The sequence below is a fragment of the Corvus hawaiiensis genome, chromosome 28, assembly GCF_020740725.1.
Source record: "Corvus hawaiiensis isolate bCorHaw1 chromosome 28, bCorHaw1.pri.cur, whole genome shotgun sequence".
Classification (NCBI taxonomy): Eukaryota; Metazoa; Chordata; class Aves; order Passeriformes; family Corvidae; genus Corvus; species Corvus hawaiiensis.
In genome coordinates this window covers 2,807,230-2,824,621 of record NC_063240.1, presented here as the reverse complement: position 1 = coordinate 2,824,621, position 17,392 = coordinate 2,807,230, and the positions used below count along the sequence as shown (strand labels likewise).

At 62.6% G+C, this 17,392-nt stretch overlaps 4 protein-coding genes across 5 annotated transcripts; all 4 read right to left on the bottom strand.

Moving 5' to 3' along the window:
- Positions 1-1,708: 1,708 nt before the first annotated feature.
- Positions 1,709-5,413, bottom strand: SMIM24 (small integral membrane protein 24). Its single transcript, XM_048287828.1, has 4 exons — positions 4,165-5,413; positions 3,675-3,792; positions 3,520-3,558; positions 1,709-3,307 (listed from the first exon to the last, which is right to left on the bottom strand). Exons 1-4 carry the CDS (start codon positions 4,235-4,237, stop codon positions 3,217-3,219), a joined length of 321 nt encoding a protein of 106 aa, XP_048143785.1. The 5' UTR covers positions 4,238-5,413; the 3' UTR covers positions 1,709-3,216.
- Positions 5,414-5,512: 99 nt separating this feature from the next.
- SMIM44 (small integral membrane protein 44) lies at positions 5,513-8,022 on the bottom strand. Its single transcript, XM_048287827.1, has 2 exons — positions 6,016-8,022; positions 5,513-5,891 (listed from the first exon to the last, which is right to left on the bottom strand). The coding sequence occupies exons 1-2, from the start codon at positions 6,254-6,256 to the stop codon at positions 5,680-5,682; spliced, it is 453 nt and encodes a 150-aa protein (XP_048143784.1). The 5' UTR covers positions 6,257-8,022; the 3' UTR covers positions 5,513-5,679.
- Positions 8,023-8,124: 102 nt separating this feature from the next.
- On the bottom strand, positions 8,125-11,681 carry DOHH (deoxyhypusine hydroxylase). Of its 2 annotated transcripts, XM_048287826.1 has the most exons (6): positions 11,575-11,681; positions 10,945-11,273; positions 10,482-10,558; positions 10,065-10,302; positions 8,900-9,237; positions 8,125-8,746 (listed from the first exon to the last, which is right to left on the bottom strand). In XM_048287826.1, the coding sequence occupies exons 2-5, from the start codon at positions 11,216-11,218 to the stop codon at positions 8,921-8,923; spliced, it is 906 nt and encodes a 301-aa protein (XP_048143783.1). In that variant the 5' UTR covers positions 11,219-11,273; positions 11,575-11,681; the 3' UTR covers positions 8,125-8,746; positions 8,900-8,920. The 2 variants fall into 2 exon arrangements, with proteins under 2 accessions (XP_048143783.1, XP_048143782.1); XM_048287825.1 differs by having other exon boundaries at positions 8,125-9,237.
- A 703-nt stretch (positions 11,682-12,384) lies between these two features.
- Positions 12,385-15,161, bottom strand: LOC125317757 (protein ANTAGONIST OF LIKE HETEROCHROMATIN PROTEIN 1-like). The gene is made up of 2 exons (XM_048287824.1): positions 14,928-15,161; positions 12,385-13,696 (listed from the first exon to the last, which is right to left on the bottom strand). Exons 1-2 carry the CDS (start codon positions 15,120-15,122, stop codon positions 12,578-12,580), a joined length of 1,314 nt encoding a protein of 437 aa, XP_048143781.1. The 5' UTR covers positions 15,123-15,161; the 3' UTR covers positions 12,385-12,577.
- Between the last annotated feature and the right edge of the window lie 2,231 nt (positions 15,162-17,392).

Genomic DNA, 17,392 nt, shown 5'->3' with positions numbered 1-17,392 from the left:
GGCGCTGGCGCCCCTCGGGCCTGGGCCCCCCCGCCCCGAGGAAGCCCCGGAGCCCCAGTCCCGTGGGGACCCCACCGGGGCCGTCCCCTGCCCCCTTTTTGCTGCCTCCCCACCCCCCGGGCCGGCAGCAAGTCCGGCCGGGCTGCGGTCGCAGCCCCTCAAAACCCGCCCTCGGCAAGAAAAGCACCTTAAACCGTATTAAAAAAGGCAAAAACGAATCAACTCGACGCCCCCCAGCCCGTAGGGCGGCATTGGGGGGGGCGGGCCGGGGGCTTCCCCTTGCGGGGCCGGGGCGCCCCCCGCGCCCCCGGGGTCTTTGCACTGCTCCCCCGACACCCCCCCGGGGCCGCACCCCCGGCTCTGCCCAAAGGGAATATGCAACACCCCCCCGGTCCCTCCCTGGGGGGGGGGCACCACTCATTTTTATTATTTCTATTTTTTTAATAGTTCTCCTTTCTTTTTTTTATCTTCTGGCGGCCTCGATGGCCACGGTCGGGGTGAGCGCAAAGCCGGGGTGGAGGACACCCCATCCCTGGGGATGCTCCGGGGGGGTCCCCCGCAGGATGGGGATACGAGGGGGCTCCGCTCGACAATCACCGCGGGGGTTTCATGCACTACAGTCTCTCCTAGAGGGTTTTTAGTCGGGCTCGTCGGCTTAAAAAAATTAATTAAAAATAGTCCTTGTGACCTATAAATAAAACAAATAACCTGTACATATATATATATATATATCTCCACATATATATATATGGGGCTGCAGGGCCGGGGGGGGCGCGGGCCCGCGGGCCCACACACAGTTAAGGTACTTTAAATCGCAAAGGAATATATATATATATAAAATCTCATATATATATATATATATATATATGTCTTGTTTGGTGGGGTTTGGGCTCTTTTGTTTTTCTTTTTTTGTTTGTTTGTTTGGTTGGTTTTTTGTACTCAGAGTTTGGAATTTGCTGCTTTCTGCCCCCCCCCCCCCTCCCCCCCCGGGATCCCGCCACCGGCTGGGATGGGTGCCCCGGTGATGGGTGCCCCGGGTATGCCCATGGGTGACCCTCTGGGTCCCCTGTGCGGCGCCCGTGGGTGTCACTGGGGGTGCTCCAGGTGATACCCGCGGGTGCCGCACCGGCTGCCCCACCGGGTGCCCATGGGTGCACCTCTGGGTGCTCCTTTGGATGCTCCAGGTGGTGCCCACGGGGGCCTCTCTGGGTGCCGCAAGTGATGCTCACAGGTGCCTCGCAGGGTGCCTCGAGCAATTCCCGCGAATGCCCCTCTGGGTGCCCTCTTGGGTGCCCCTCTGGGTGCTCCAGGCGATGCCCATGGGTGTCCCTCTGGATGCCCCGAGAGATACCCACGGATGCCCCTCTGGGTGCTCCAGGTGTTGCCCACGGGTGCCCCGGTCCATGGGTGCCGCTCTGGGTGCCCCCATGCCCCGCTGGGCGCCCCGTGCGATGCCCGGGGGCAGGCGGGAGGTGGAGCCGGGGTGGGGGGGGGGGGAAATCCCACCCCCGGGCAAAGAGCGGCAAAAGGAGAGAAACCGCCCCAAAAAGGCGCCGAGGCGGCAGCCGGCCGGACCGCGCCTCTTACCCAAACCAAAAATCCCGCCGCAGTGCCTCCGCGCCGCCGGCTGCCCCCGCCCGCCTTTTCGGGGGGTCTCCGCTCCCCCCGGGGGGCCGGGGGTGCCCCCTCCCCCCGCAGTTATATTTTACTCGTTCGCCGGATTCTCGCTTTCGCTTTGCCGCAGCCGATACACACCGCGAGCGCACCAGGGCCGCGAGCCGGGGCCGGGCCCCCCCCGCTGCGCCCCCCGCGCCCCCTGGCCCCGCATGACCCCCCCGAGCCCCCGCTCGCCTCCCTGGTGCTTCACGATATTTGATTATACCATTGTACGCAGCCATTACCGATAGCGCCGCTCCTGCCTACATACACTTACTGACCCTGATACGGATTTTTGGGGTTTTTTTTTTGGTTTTCTTTTCTGTTTTGTTTCTTTTGTTTTGGTTTTGGTTTTTTTTTTTTTCCGTTGGTTTTTTTTTTTTTTCTGTTGTTGTTGTTCCCCCCTATGCAAAAAAGAGAAAAAAGAGACAAAAAAGAAGAAAAAAACAAAAAAGAAAAAACTGACACACAAAAAAAGATTAAAAAATGAAAAGGAAAAAAAAAAGACAAAAAAAAAATGTATAAAAATTAAACAAGCTATGCTTCAACTCCAGCTCGCCTCCGCCCTTCCTTTGCAGCCCCCGGGGGAAACTGAGGCACAGCGTCCAACCGGGGAGAACACGAGTGTCCCAGCGGAGGAGGGGGGCGCTGGGGAGAGCAGAGCCCAGCCAAGCACCCATCACCCCAGAGGAGGGACCCGCACCCATTACTGCTCTTGGGCCGGATGAGGAGGGTGACAGAGCTGGGACCCCGCAGGGCGCACCCCCAGCCTCAGGCGGGGCCGCGAGGTGGCAGGGACAGGATGGAGACAGGGACATGGGTGGGGGCAGCCGTGGTTCACGTGGGGGTTCAGAGCTGCTGCCGCTTCCTCTGCTTCCAGACCTTGGCCACGGGGTGTCACCATCTCGTGCGCGTGACGTCATCGCCTGGCTGCGTGACGTCACTGTCCTCACCCGTAGGTCAGCGTTGGCCGAAGCTGCGCTTCACCCCCGCGGTCCCCACGGTCCCTGTCCCCAAGCACTGCTCAGGACCTCCTCGGTGCTCCCCAGCCCCCTGTGTCCCCTCGGTGCCCACCCCTCGGTCCGGGGTTGTCGGGCAGCGATGTGGCTGGACATGGACACCGGCTCTCGCCCTGCCGAGGTCGCTGAGGTCTGGCAGCTTGGAACTTGCCATTGTCCCCTGCCCTAGTGGCACCCGGGGGTGCCGCACAGCCTCCTCCCCAGCACGGTGACACCAGACGCTTCACTCGGGGCAGGCTGGGGACCTTTACTAGGTATGTCTGGGGAGGGGGCTGATCTCGTCCCCCCGCGGCCGGGACCCCCCGCCGGCCCAGGGTTGGGGGACACGGGGAGGCCCCGCTGCCGTCCCCCCCTCCGCTCCGGCGAGCGGGCGATCCGCGCCGGGTCTTGGTCACAGCCGGGGCGGCCGCATGGCGGGAGGTGCCACGGTGGCCACGGCTGTCGCCGAAACCCGGCGCGGATCCCCGTCCCGCGGACGGGGTGAGGGTGCGGCGCCCGTCGGAGGTGCTGCGGAGCGGGCAGAGGGGGGGGCCGGGGGGACTCAGAAGGACGTGGCCTTGCTCCGCTGCTTGTCGTCGCTCAGCTCATCCCAGTCCTCAGCCGCCGGGTTGACGTGGCCGGAGCGCCCCAGCCTGCGGCAGGGAGGGAACGTCGGTCAGCCGCGCACTGCACCGGCATCGCGGCCGTGCCAGGGGCACGAGGGCACCACGGCAAGGCCGCCTCCGGCCATGCCAAGGGCATACAGCCACCATGGCACCTCCAGAACGTGGCCACTCTCGAGGGAGTCCGAGCCCCGGTGCTGGGGGTGTCCCGGTGCCGCCCCGCAGCACCCGGGCTGTGGTACCTGTCAGTCGCCAGGGTCTCCGGGTAGTCGTTCTCCTTCCTGCGAGGGGAGAGAGAGGCTGAACGGTGCCCGGGGACGGCCCTGTCTCCAGCCCATGGCAACCTTCCACGCAGTTTTCCCCCAGCCAGCACCCCCCGGCCCCCAACCAATCCAACCTGCGCCTCCTGAGATTCCAGAGCCGGTTAACGAGCAGCATCACGAAGACGATGAAGAGGAAGACAACGACGGCCGTGAGGCCAATGAGCCACGGCTGCAGCACCTTGGGGCCCGTGTCTGCATGGGCAGGGGACAGGGAAGGGAAAAGATGGGGATGGGGACAGCTTCAGGGGAGTTACATCCTTCAGGGGATGGGAACCCCCATGAGATGGGACATTGGCAGACACTCACTGTGCCCCCTTCCCACTGTCCCTTGGGTACCAAGGAAGCCACCCCCAACACAGCTCACCCGTCCCCAGCACAGTGGCGAGCACTGAGGCAGCGGATGGGTGTCTCCAGATCTTTCTGCTCTGCCCCCAAAAGTTACTGTCGGAGCACTGGGACAGACTGGTCCCACTGGAAAGGTCTCCCAGGAGCTGATCCGATGCCTTGGGAGGGCCTGGCCACCTCCCCAGGCACAGCAGCACAAAGCATCACGGGGGCACCTACCAGCCTGTCCCTGGGCGGTGGCAGTGAGGACGAGCAGGACCAGGAGCGAGAGGGGCTGCAAAGGCCTCGGCATTTTTGAGTGGAGGGCTGGAGCAGGGCTGGAGCACGGCTGGATCCTGCTCCTGAAAGTGAGCTCCTGTCCCCCGCTGCTGTCGAGCCCTGCTCTCCACGCCCAGGGCAACGGGCACCTTTATTGGCTCCAAGAGGACAAGTGGCACCAAGCACCATGGCAATGTGTCTCCTGTCACCCGTGGGAGGTGGTACCACTCCCCTGGCTCAGGCACCGGCACCCCACAGCACACAGTGGCCACCACCTCAGGGACCGCAGTGGCAAAGGACAGGCATGTCCCTGTGCCCAGGACCGGGGACCACCCCCGGGATAGGTGGATGGACGGAGGGAGAGACAGACAGACAGGCGGGAGGGTGGAAAGACAGACAGGTGGGTGGTGGGGTGGGTGGATGGACAAACACGTGGGTGGGTGCACAGGTGGAAGGACAGATGGGTGATGGGGTGAAGTGCCCACCCTGCCTGGTTCCACCCAACCCTGCTGGCAGGGCTGGGGCAGATCCCATGGGGATGGGGCAGCACTGAGGGGTGGGCAATGCCAGGCCCCCCCCAGCCCTCCCCTGGGCACAAGCCAGCTGGCCCCAGACAATCCCAGCTGGGACCCCATGACATCCTCAGGGCCCACGTACTGCCAAGAGTGAAATACTGATGGGGTTATCAGGGAGACCATGGCGGGGTGCCCACCCACCAGGGCACAAGGAAAACTGAGGCACAAGGTGGCCAGCAGCCCCCCAGGGAGGGACAGTGGGCTTTGGCAGGGCCACCCTGCCTGTGGCAAGTCCTCAATGGGCAAAGAATGAGACTGGGGATACAGGGATCCAGCCCCAGCCTGGGTTTAGGACAGGGGGTGCAGGACCATGCAACAGCCCCCATGCCCAGTGCCCTCACCCAGAGCCCAGGAGAGGCTTGTGAGTGCTTTGTCCCCCAAGAATGGTTTGGAGGTGCCACTGGGCATGGTCTGGCAGTGCCAAGGCACTGAGGAGGTGGTGGGGGCACAGCCAGCCTCAGTGTCCAGCTGTCCATCTGTCCCTACCCATGTGTCCACACTGATTTGGCCCATCCAGAGGTGTATCCATGTTTCCCTGTGCATGTGTGCACCCATGCCCACGCCCCCTGCCCACCATTGTCTGAGCCCCCACACCATGGGTTTGCACCCCCAAGCACCCACCTTTACACCCACGTGCCCATGGCCAGGGGTGGCATGGCTGTGCTAAGGGGTGCTGTTACCCCAGGCAGAGGTTGGGATGTCTCAGCCCTGCCACCCCTAGTGCTGTGCTGGGCCAAGGTGCAGGTGGCTTTATTGGGGTGACAGCTCAAGAGAAGCCCCAAGAGGAGCACTAGGGCTGGGCAGGGAGGGGAAGGCTGTGTGCCAGTGCTGGGCAGTGCCTACGGCCAGGGCCACACTGTGACCCAATGGTCAAGCAAGGCTGCAGGGGTGTCCCCTGGCCCTAGAAGAACCTCTTGGGGGAGTCGGCAAAGGAGACGGAGCTGCGTGGCACGAGCAGCCCCAGCGGGATGTCCGAGCCGGAGAGGATGCCGGTGCCTTCGTCCTCCGCCTTCTGCTCCACCAGCACCTCGTCCTTCTCCAGCCACTCTGCCTCTGGCACGGTGCCCTCGGCCATCCCTGCCTTCTCTTCCGGCTTGGGCCCGAATGCCCAGTCTGCAGGGGCAGAGACGGAGCTGTCAGCAGCACCAGCCCTGCCACAGCACAGTCTCAGGTGGGGGGGATCCCCCCGGCCTCCCGCCCACCCCGAAGCCTGGACCCTGCTGTGGGCAGCACTCACCGGCGAAGTCATGCACCAGGTCCTTGATGAGGTGCCCCACAATGGCATATGCCACCACCAGCACCAGCGCTGCCGCCATCATCAGGTACAGGACGTAGCGGGGCAGGCGGATGCTGTCCAGGGCAGGGGGCTTGTAGTCCACATACAGCACCCCGTCCTCCTCGGGGGGTGACTGCAGCAAGTGCCGTGGCCCCCATGCCCCCCCGGTGCCAGGGAGGGGGACACCCCCTGCCAGGGCCATGGCCAGCTATCCGTGCACCCCCACCCCGAGCCACTGAAGCCTCTGCCACGCAGGGGACTGCAGGGGAGGAAGTGGCATCAGGGTCCACGAGGCTCCTCGGTGCTGGCAGCTCACAGGGACAGTGGTGTCCCCATGGCTGGTGGCAGTGCCACTCACCCAGTGACAGAGCTGTGTTACTGAGAAGGAGCTTAGCGCCTGCTAATCCAGGCACAGCCCGGCTGCCTCAGCATGGGGGGTGACCAGTGGGCTCTGATGTGGGTCAGGGTCCCCAGATCCTGCCCCTCTGGCAGCACCACTGGTACCTCTGCCTCCCTGGGAGTGGGGAGTCACCTGCAGCTGGAGAACCCCCAAGGACAGGGATGGGGAGGGATGCTCAAGGTCTCTCCTCCCTCCCCTGGGCTGGGTTAAATCCCTCAGCAGACCCCAGATCCCTGGAGCAGATGGTTGAGATCCCAGAGGACACAGCACCCTTGGAGCCGGAGGCGATGGGCAGAGGGGATAGGGATGCAGGCTCGGCTGGGGGGCTCCCACGGGGCCCCCTTTGCTGTACAGTGGAGCAGCCCATGACAAGAGGCTGTCGCCTTCCCAGAGCTTCACGATGGCTGCCATCCGTGTCACCCCAGCGCCCAGGATCACCTCCCCCATGCTTCCCCCAAAAGCAATTCCTCCCACACCAAGAGGGTGCAGGGTTTAGCCCAGACCAGCAGCAGCTTTGGATAAACCCCAAACCCTCCCCAGCACAGGCTAGACTGGGAGAGGTGAAGGTGCTGGTGGGGTTCAGTGCCAAGTCAAGGCTCAAGGCTCAGCCCTGCTCCCTTCCAGCACCTCCCAGCTCTGCGGCACCAGGTCACCCCTGCCCAGATCCCAGCCTCAGAAATGCACTTTGTTCCAATTTTGTCTTAAAAGGTGTTGGGGGGAGCAGAGAGAAATGCTGGCACAGAATGACTGAGAAACAACCCTGTATGGTCTGGGTGAGTCACCCGTGGAAAGGTTGGAGAACAAGGGTGGGGGCAGCTGGGGTGATAAGTGGGGACAGACGCCCTGGCAAACTCCAGGGTGCTGGAGCCCATGTGCCAAGAAGGGAACAGTGGAAGTGATAACATAGCCCGGGGGAAATCACCCATGGGGATGGATACGGACACAGGAACACCCCAAAAGTGCCAGTGGGTCCTGCCCATCACCCAGGGGCTTACACAGGGTGAGGGAAGGGGGACAAGCAACCCATACCAGCTGCTGACTCCAAACAGTGTGAAAACATCAGGTGTTTGTCCCCAGTGCTGGGGAACTGCAGTCTGGAGCCCCTCACCCTCCACATCACACACAGGTGACCCTACCCACAGTGCTCAGGCACACGTCACTGACTCCCAGTGTGTACAAGTGACCAAAACTGGTCACATCTTGACTAAAAGCCCTTTCCATGGGGTCCTGAACTGGGTCAGACTGGGCCATGGCCAGGGCTGCCCCTCCCTCAGGTGTGTCCCTGAGCACCAGAGCCCTGGGGATGCTGAGCTGGCCTCAGGGACTAAGAGGATTGAGCCTGGGACTGACTCACAGGGAGGCCTCGGACAAGGGGAAAAGCCAGGTATGCCCATCAGGATGCCAGGCCCTGCAGGGCAGTGGGACCTACCAGGGCACCTCAGACAGTTCATCTTCCTCCCCAGGGCTGGGGGTTTCACCTCATACCATCAGGGATGCCACTCCTTGCTCCTCCCAATGTGGCTGGACTCGATTTTAAAGGTCCTTCCCAACCTCAATGGTTCTATGATTTCATTGTGGCAGCCCCCAGGCTTCCACCAGGGCCTGACCCCGTGGCACTGGGTGCACTCCACACCTGGGCACAGGTAAATCACAGCTCGACTCACTCCACCTTCCCGTGCCAGTGCTTTATTCCCTGCCAAACCCCAGTGTCCAGGCTGGGCTGGCTGGGGGGTTTGGGTGCCAGCAGCAGCCTCAGCCCTCTTGGCCCTGGTTAAAAACGGGGGAAAGCCCAGGCAGGCTCTGCCTCACCCTGCCCGCCCTAATGGCAGCGCCCTTCCCTGCAGAAAAAACCCAGCCGTATCTTCCCAACTTTGCCATGAAACAATCCCCATCCTGGGGCAGAGGCTGCCACAGGCTCAGCTCCAGCCTGTCCCAACAGGAGAGGCCAAACCTACTGCGGGGGCGAGGAGGGCCCCGGCTCGGTACCAGCACCAAGAGCAATTTCGAAGCATCCTAACACCACAGCCCACAAGAGCGGGTGCCCAAAGCCCATCCTGGCCCCCAGCAAAGCTCAGGTGGGGAGAATGGAGCTGCCGACGTGGCAGCACCAACCCAGGGCAGGCCCAAGCCCCGCAGAGCTGCAGCAGGCTCTGACACGCCAAGCAGAGCCCACCTGGTCCAAGCCCCAAGCCAGGCTGCGGGCAGGCAGTGCTGATCCTGGCAGGGAAAAAGGGGCAGATCCAGGAAACAGTGGCTGGCGAGGAGTGGTGGAGAGGCAAGTAGCAGCTCAGCCTGGATTTGGAGGGAAAAGGTGGTTGTAATTGTGCCAGAGAGCATACCCAGTTCCTCCTCCAGCTCTGCGTGGCAAGGCACGGCTCCACGCTGACAGAGGTGGCCGTGAAAGCGCCATTGGCAGCAGGAGGGGGTGGGAGGCAGCACACCCACCTCAGTGCCCCCAGTCCAGGCTTAGGAGGAGGCCTGCAGCTTGCAGAGCCCGTCGGCGTACTGGAACTGGGCGCCGTTCTCATACTCATACATGTCCAGGGCCACCTGGCAGCTCTCGCGCACCACGCGCTCCTCGTCGCTGGCGAAGGCGCGCAGGGCCTGCAGGCAGGAGGGCCGGGCGATGGAGCCCAGCGCCTCAGCGCACTCGTGCCGCACCATGGGGCTCTCGGCGCGGCTGCGCAGCGTGGCCGTCAGCTGAGGGACGCACGCCTCGTCCTGCAGCTGCCCCAGCACGTAGCCGATCTCGTGGCGGAACAGCGCGCTGCCACAGCGCAGCCCTGCGGGAGGGGCAACGGTGAGCTGGGACGCCCCAAAACGCACCAGGGTGCCCCAAAACGCACCAGGATGCCCCAAAGCGCACCAGGATGCCCCAAAGCGCACCAGGATGCCTGGATGGAGCCCCCCACCCAAAAGCTGGGGATGTAAAGGGTCACCGCCCCAGCCCTGTGTGTACAAAGGGGTGTCCCACCCTGATCCTGATCCCAGCCCTGCCCCAGTGCCTCCCTTGATGGCAGCACCCACCCTCCAGCAGAGCTGCCACCCCTCACCTGCCCCAGGTTCTGCCCCACCACACGATGTTCCAGGGGATGGCAGCATGGCCAGGGACTCCAGCCCTCCAGGACCAAGCAGCTGGAGCAGGAGCTGACAGATCCCATCTCATGGATCTCAACTGTCCCAGATGTCTGAGAGCCTCACCCACTTCCCTCAGGCTGGGGGTGGGTCCAAATGCTTCCTGGGCTGTGGTCTGCCCCTTTCCCACTCCGGGAACATTCCCCTCTCCAGAGCTATTGCCAAACACCAGCAGCCCTTGACTTTCCAGGCCAGGAGAGCAGGACCCCAACAATCCCAGGCCAGGTCTGACAATGGGTCAGACCAGCTGGTCCCAGACCACCATCACAACCGGTGCCCTCCCTCCCTCAGGGAAGGGGGTCTGGAGGGTGGCAAGGGGGCTCTGGAACACCAGAGACCACTCAGCACTCTGTAATGTGGCAGGCGACAGCAACCCTAGACACAAACATGTGAGAGCAGCTCTGGCAGTCCTGGATTTGGGAAGGGCTCATCCCAGATTAGCCTGGACAGACCCACAGCAACGACAGGCCCTCACCTTCTGCCAGTGCCAGCACAGCAGCCTGGCCCCCCACGTTCCGCAGGGCAAACATGGCCCGGTAGCGGTCAAACAGTTCCTGGGATTCATCCAGGAGGATCTCCCGGAGCTTGGCAACATCCGTCTCCTCAGCAGGGGGAGCAGGATCTACAGAAAGGTACGGGGTGGTGCTTGGCTTCTCCTTGTTGTTCTGCAGCCACTCCAGCCTCCTCACGGCCAGCTGACATGTCTCTGCCACCTGTGGGGACAGGGACACGGCCCTGCCTGCAGAACAGCACTGGCCAGCGCCAGGAGAACCCCAGCATGCAGCAGGATGTCACTGTGATGTCCCCACCCACCTGCCCAGGCAGGACCTGCCTCGTGCTCTGAGACCAGCAGTGCTGCATCCCAGAGGAAATGACCCCTCAGGAACCTCACCTCGACCACAGGATCCTGGGAATAGCGTTTCAGGATATCCAGCACGTCGGGGTTCCCGATAGCACCCAGGGCTTCACCTGAAGGATGTATCGGGATGTTATCAGGGTGTCTGTATGAGAAGAACCCTGCTGTGTCCTCTGGCAATGCCTCGCCTTGCTCTAAAGCACAGACACAGGCCTAACTGACTGATCCCAAATGGGGCAAACGTGGACACAGGCCGGACTGACTGATTCCAAACAGGACAAACACAGCAGGAGAAGCCTGGCCAGCAGGAACAGCAGGACCTGGCCAACCTGTCCTGTCAGGTCTGGCCAAGGTGAGATGTTCTGTGACTCAGGGTTTGACACCCAAGCCGGATCAGGCCCCCATGAGCTGCTCTGTACAGTGGGGGAAGCACCTCCAAGCCCCACTTGCCAGCCAACCCCTTCCCCTGCCCCCAGAGCCGCAGGAGCTGCCACCATACCTGCCTCGTGCCTGACCATGGGCTCCTGGGCCGTGTCCTCCAGCACGCTGATGAGCACCGGGATGGCCGCCTCGTCCTGCATCTGGCCCAGGCAAAAGGCCAGCTCGTGCTTCAGCAGCGCCGAGCCGTCCCCGAAGGCGCGGCCGATCCACTCCACAGCCGCGCGGCCGCCGAGGTTCCGCAGGGTGAAGAGGGCCCGGAACCGGGCGGGCAGGGGCTGCGCCGCGTCCAGCAGCGTGCGGCCAATGGCCTCCACCTCCTGCTCCGTCACCATGGCGCGGGCGGGTCTGGGCACTCTGGGGGCTCTGGGGGGCTCCTCGGTCACACTCCTGCGCCCGGGGAAGGAAGTCAAGGTGAGCCCTCAGCCGCCAGCGGGTCCCGTGGCTCGGGGGGGCGGGCAGGAAGGGCCGCGGCCCGGCCTGTGCCGGAGAACCGGACCCCGGGGCCGACCCCACAGCGCGTGTCCGGACTCGGTTTCACCCGATACCCGGGAGGAACGTGGACCCCCTGCCGCGACCGCGCCAGACGGAGCCGCCGGGCCAGCGGAGCCGGGGCCCGAGTGGAGCTGCCCGGGTCGGGGGATACCGTGGGGGTTCGGGGAGGGCCCGGCGGTGCCGGCGCTGCACTCACCGCACGCCGCCATCTTGCTGCTGCGCCACGTGACCGCCCGGCGGCGGCGCCTGCGCAATACGCACGGGTGGAGCCGCCCACGAGGGGGCGCTGCCTCCTCTCCAGCTGAGGGCGCTGCTGTTCCCGCCCGCAGCTCGCCATGGCCGGGGCCGGGGCCGGTTCGGCTCCAGCCGCGCCCAGTCAGGGATCGGAGGGACCGGCGGGAAGAGCCGGGCAGGGGCACAAGGACCCAGGAACTGAGCCACAGACCCCTCCGGAGAGGGGCTGGGGGTGCCAGGCATGACAAACCCCTCCAGAGAGGGGCTGGGGTATTCCAAGGAGAGCAGAATTCCTCCGGAGAGGGGCTGGGGATGCCAGGCAGGGCAAACCCCACCCTGAGAGGAACCTGGGGTGTGAGACTGGGCAAAATCCCTCAGGAGAGGAGGCAGGGGTGCCAGGCTGGGCAAACCTCTCTGGAGAAGGGCCAGGTATGCCAGGCTGAGCAAAATCCCTCTGGAGAGGGGCTGGGGGGTGCCAGGCTGGGCAAATCTCCAGGGCAGCACATCCCCGAGTTTGTGGATGCAGTTTAATTCCAGGCTGGTGTCAGCCCTTGCAAGTCATTGCTCCGCCTCTTCCTTCCCTTTTCTTCCCGTGTGTGTTTACACAGCAAGTTGCAAACCTTCAAAGGAGTTTTGCCTTATTTCAAGGCTCCTGCTGATTTTGGCCTAATGTAAAGGCCTTAGGACAGAGGAAAGGGAGATCCCAGCAGCCTCCCCCTCCCAGCCCTAATCCCCACTGTACTCCCACAGCACATAACACACCACCAAACCATTTAGATCCTGGGAGAGAGAATGGGCACAAAATACATTCCACTGCCTGAAACCTCCACAGCAAACTCAGCCCGAGCGCGACACGGCCGCCCCTCCCAGCCCTGGGCCCGCCTGGTACAGCTTTGCCAGAGTCCACGGTGAGTCTGCAAGCAGGGATGCACAGGGATGTGCAGGGCGGTTGCTCCCCGGGCCCGTCAGCCCTCCCCGCAGCTCTCAAAGTACTGGCACATCAGCTCACGCACTTGCTCGGCACGGTTGTCCTCCATGGCGGCCGGCGCCGGCTGGCAGGGCTTGGGCAGCTCAGTGGGCTCAGTGCCCTCCAGCCACTCTTCGTTGAAGGGGTTGTCATGGGCCTCGCAGACATTGTGCAGGATGCAGCAGGCAAGGACGAGGGTGGGCAGCAGCTCCAGGCTGCAGTCATCGCACTTAAGGAGGATCTGCCAGCGTGCCTTGAGGCGCAGGAAGGCATTCTCGATCACGCTGTGGGCCCGCTTCAGGCGGTAGTTGAACTGCAGCTGGCGCTGGGTGAGGTTCTCATCCTCCTGGTAGGGCTTGAGGATCCAGTCTTGCAGTGGGTATGTGGCATCACCCAGCAGCACGTACTTCTGTGCCTTCCCCATGAAGTGCTTGGGAGGGTTGGGGCACAGCCGGCCCTCCTTGGCCAGCACCCACAGGCTGGAGCTCTCCAGGACCGCGCTGTTCTCCATGCTGCCTGGAAAGGCGGTGGAGACGTCCCAGAACTGCCCCAGCCCGTCCACGGTGGCCTGCGTGAGGATGGAGTGCCAGCCCTGGCCATTGCAGTAGTCGGCGGTGAGGCGCAGGGGTGGGTGGATGGGGATGTGCAGGCTGTCCAGCGCCCCGATGCAGTGCGGGAAGCCCCAGCGTGTGCAGAAGATGCGCACCATGTTCTCCAGCTCCTTCTCGTCGGGCAGCCGGAGGTAAAGCGGCTTCAGCAGCAAGACCACAGCGTAGCTCACCTCCCGGACACAGCTCTGCACCGTGGAGGGCCCCACACCGAAGAGCGGGCTCAGAGTCTGGTACTCCACATTGGTGGCCAAGTGCCACAGGGCCACAGCCACTCTCTTCTCCAGGGGCAGGGTGGGGTGGAAGTGGGCACTGTGCGGAGCCAGCCCAGGCCGCAGCTGGTTGCAGATGTAGAAGAAAGTCTCCTTGGACATCCGAAACTTCTCCAGCCAGTCCTGGGGCCCAAACTCCTTCAGGACCACCCGCTCCCACCAGTCCGTGCTCCTGAGGCTGGGCCAGGCACGGGGGTAGAAGCAGCAGCTGGTTCTCCTCCGGTGAGCGATGAGGAGCTGTAGTGCAGGGGGCAGACAAGAGCGGTGTGAGACAGCGCTTCCCTGCACTTCACCTGGACCCCCCTCTGAAGATCACCCAGCTCAAGAGATCTGCTCAAGGCAGGAGGATGCCCAGTGTCAGGTGGCCAGTGGTCCCAACTGGTCTAATACTGGTCAAATCTTCCTGTTCCTGAGAAACCTCACTGCAAACCCACCAGGCAGTAGGTGTGACTCCAGATAAGATGGCCAGGTGTTGCAGACGGAGTTTTCTGGAAAAGCCCCTTTTTGGGGTGGCCACTCCCTCTGGGGGTTTATATTTTAATGAGCATTACTGGATTTCCTGCTGCCAAGGGAACTGTGGGCTAAGTCCTGATTTGGAACAGGGAGAGAGCATCCCTTGAAGGTGGGAATCATGATTTGGAAGGGGAAGCTCCTGGCCTCTCCACAGGAATTGGTTTTCTGTTATTAAATTTAAAAATGCAACTTTAAACTAAAAAGAGGCTTTTGTCGCTTTCTTCAGCCACTGCCCAGGCCAGCAGGTTCCCCGTGTTCCACTCCAGCTTGTCCTTGCTGCCACGTATCCCTTGTATCCTCAGGCCTTTCATATCCCCATTGCATCCCCCACCCCCTCCTTCACATCCCCACGTCCTCTGCATCCGCCATCCTTTGTGTCCAGGATCAAATCCTGTGTCCTTCAAGCCCCATCCTTTGTGTCCCTGTCTTTGTGTCCCATAGAACCCCCACGTTCCCCATCCTTTGTGATCTCTGTGTCCATGTGTCCTTCCAGTCCCACGTCCCATGTCTTGGGTCTCACATGTCCCCCACCCTTTATGTCCCCCTTGTGGCTTCTCCGTGCTCCCCATCCTTCCCACCACTGTACTTTGCATCCTGAACCCCCCCCCACTGTCCATTTTTTGTGTTCCTGTCACCTGTGTACCCGTGCCCCAAACCCCTCCTGCCCCTGTGTTCCGTGTCTCACGTCCCCCATCCTGTGTCCCGGTGATCTGTGTCCCCGTATCCCCCCATCCTCCATGGCGCCGTGACCTCCGCGCGTCTCCCGTATCCCCCATCCTTTGTGTCCCCGTGACTTCAGCGCATCCCCCGTGACCCCCCCCCCCCCCCCATCCTTTGTGTCCCCGCGATCTCCACGTGTACCCCGCACCCTCCGTCCCCCGTGATCCCGTCCCCGCGTGCCGTGTCCCCACGTCCCGTCCAGGTCCCCCCCCCATCGTGGCCCCGCCCCGGTCACCGTCATGAGCCGCTTCTGCCGCTGGCTGTAGTAGTGCCGGAGCCAGGCGCGCCGCTGCGGCCCGTCCCAGCCCCCGGCGCCGCTCCCGCTCCCGGCGCCGCTCCCGTTCCCGCTGCCGTTCCCGGCCATGGCCCCGGCGCGCCGCCGCCGCCGCCGCGCCAGCGCGCACAGGAGCACCAGCAGCCGCTCCCGCATTTTCAAATCGGGAGCCGGGGCCGCCCTGGAAGTGATCGGTGGCGGGGTCACGGTAGCACCGGGGGGCGGGACGGGGCGGCACCGCTCCGCTCGGCTCCGCTCCGCACGGCACGGCTCTGCACGGCGCGGTACAGATATCCCCATCCCTGCCGCACTGCACCGTCCAGACATCCCCATCCACACCGCTCTGCACCGCACCGTCCTCCCCATCACCACCCCCACAGCACCACCATCCCCATCCCCATCCCTGCCTCTCCGCACCGTCCTGCACAGCTCTGCCATCTCCATCCCCACCACCATCACCAACTCTCATCAAACCACACCGTCCATCATCCCCATCCTCACCACCATCCCCACCACACCACCATCCCCACCTCCATCCCCATCCCAACCCACTCCCTTCTTGCCTCCAGGCTGGGCTGGAAAAGGGTCACCGGGCTCAGCTGCAGCAAGGACTGGCACTCCAGAAACAATAAGGAAAATCGCAACAACAAAATCCTAAATCTGCCTCGGATTTGCAGGAAGGCTTGAAAAGGCTGGATAAGACTGGACAAAGCTCATCGGGCTCGGCCTAGGCAAGGACGGGCACCTGAGTGACAAAAGACCCAGCCACAGAGAGGCAGTGCCAGTGCCCTGCTGGTGCCCTGTGAAAGGACTGAGATGAACATGTCTTTACAAACAGATAGTGTGAATCTGCTTGTAGATAGGGCCAGGGACTTGTGGATAACGAAGTAACAGGAGAAACCAGCAGTTTCAGAAAGTGTTGCTAATTCACATGGATTGCTGCTCAGCCAAGGTCATGCTAAATTCCTGAACTTGGAGAAGAACAAAGATTTAACAGAGCTATGGACATCATATGTTAGACAAAGGGGGGATGCATATTAGAGGGGGACATACAGTAGGCGATTCAGGGAGTTTGTACCTTCCAAGTACCTCAGTCAGTGGAGAAAGGGACAGGGAGATGTGGCCATGAAAATTATGATAAAAAGGAGGCTGCGTCCCCCAGCAATTTGAGAGATCCCCTGGGAAATGCCCCATGGCCTCTCCCTTTGTTCATGAATAAAGTTACAGGACTCCTCTCTCTTTTTGGACACAAATCTCTGGCGTTGTGAATTTTTCCGCACACCTGGGAGAGATGCCAGGGCCTGGACAGTGCCCCAAAAGCAGTGCCCGCTCTCCCAAAGCCTGTTGGGTTTTCAGATGTGCCATGGAGAGGCATATCCCATAGGTCTCCTGCGGCAACAGAGAGTGCAGGGATGACTGCAGGGAAGTTGCTGGGTTCCTCATGGCCTGAGCCCAGGATCTGTTTGAGGGAATCATCTTGAGTTCTGGAGGCAGTTTGGGCACCACAAGATCAGAAGGGTCCAAAGCTGTTGGAGAGTGTCCAAAGGAGGGACACGGAGCTGGGGAAGGGTCTGAGGAGCGGCTGAGGGCACTTGGCTCGTTCAGCTGCAGCAGAGGAGACTGAGGGGAGGCTCCTGGGGGCTGCAGCTCCTCCCGAGGGGAGGCGGAGGGGCAGGGGCTGAGCTCTGCTCTGGGACAGGGACAGGAGCCCAGGGAACGGCTGGAGCTGGGTCAGGGCTGGGCATGGAGCTCAGGGAAAGGTTCTTCCCCCCGAGGCTGCTGGGCACTGCCCGGGCTCCCCAGGGAATGGGCCCGGCCCCGAGGCTGCCAGAGCTGCAGGAGCGTTTGGACAGCGCTCTCAGGGATGCCCAGGCTGGGGTTGTTGGGGTGTCTGTGCAGGGCCAGGGGCTGCACTGATGATCCCGAGGGTCCCTTCCAGCTCAGAATATTCCAGGATTCTATGAATGATTCTGTTCCTTCTCAGGGCTGCAGTTATCAGCTGTTTCTTGTTGAAAATAACATACAAGGGAGCCTTAAAGACAGACTTGATTGTTATGTGAGGCTGAGCTGCATGATTGATAGGGAGTCCAAGATTAATAACCAGGGAATTGCATGCAGTTGGCTGCATTGCTGCAGTAGGACCAGAATGGGTGGTTGTGCTGGGCAGGTGACAGTAAGATGGTGGTCTGGGGTCGCCAGAGCATGGCAGATGGGCAGTCTGCAGACAGGCACCCCTCTGCCCCCCAACGAGCACCCCAGACCCCCAGCACCAGCCTCTCTGTGGGCATGGGCAGGAACTGGGGGGTTCCAGCACACAGCAGCGCTCAGAAGGGCGCGGGCCACGAGTCCTCTGCAGCAGCTGCCCCTGGCTCCTCCTGGGCCATGCAGAGCTGAGCTCTGGGGCAGCAGCAGCCCCTGGCCCAGTG

What these genes read in the sequence shown, in the direction of transcription:
- LOC125317757 (XM_048287824.1), bottom strand. Translation starts at nt 15,122, where the DNA reads ATGCGGGAGCGGCTGCTGGTGCTCCTGTGCGCGCTGGCGCGGCGGCGG. An exon ending in GGCAGAAGCGGCTCATGACG is followed by an intron (nt 13,697 to 14,927) that starts GTGACCGGGGCG and finishes CCTGCACTACAG; the next exon opens with CTCCTCATCGCTCACCGGAG.
- DOHH (XM_048287825.1), bottom strand. Translation starts at nt 11,218, where the DNA reads ATGGTGACGGAGCAGGAGGTGGAGGCCATTGGCCGCACGCTGCTGGAC. An exon ending in CCCAGGATCCTGTGGTCGAG is followed by an intron (nt 10,303 to 10,481) that starts GTGAGGTTCCTG and finishes CTGTCCCCACAG; the next exon opens with GTGGCAGAGACATGTCAGCT. An exon ending in TGTGCTGGCACTGGCAGAAG is followed by an intron (nt 9,238 to 10,064) that starts GTGAGGGCCTGT and finishes CCCCTCCCGCAG; the next exon opens with GGCTGCGCTGTGGCAGCGCG.
- SMIM24 (XM_048287828.1), bottom strand. Translation starts at nt 4,237, where the DNA reads ATGCCGAGGCCTTTGCAGCCCCTCTCGCTCCTGGTCCTGCTCGTCCTC. An exon ending in CACCGCCCAGGGACAGGCTG is followed by an intron (nt 3,793 to 4,164) that starts GTAGGTGCCCCC and finishes CTGCCCATGCAG; the next exon opens with ACACGGGCCCCAAGGTGCTG. An exon ending in GAGACCCTGGCGACTGACAG is followed by an intron (nt 3,308 to 3,519) that starts GTACCACAGCCC and finishes TCCCTGCCGCAG; the next exon opens with GCTGGGGCGCTCCGGCCACG.
- SMIM44 (XM_048287827.1), bottom strand. Translation starts at nt 6,256, where the DNA reads ATGGCCCTGGCAGGGGGTGTCCCCCTCCCTGGCACCGGGGGGGCATGG. An exon ending in CCTGGTGCATGACTTCGCCG is followed by an intron (nt 5,892 to 6,015) that starts GTGAGTGCTGCC and finishes CTGCCCCTGCAG; the next exon opens with ACTGGGCATTCGGGCCCAAG.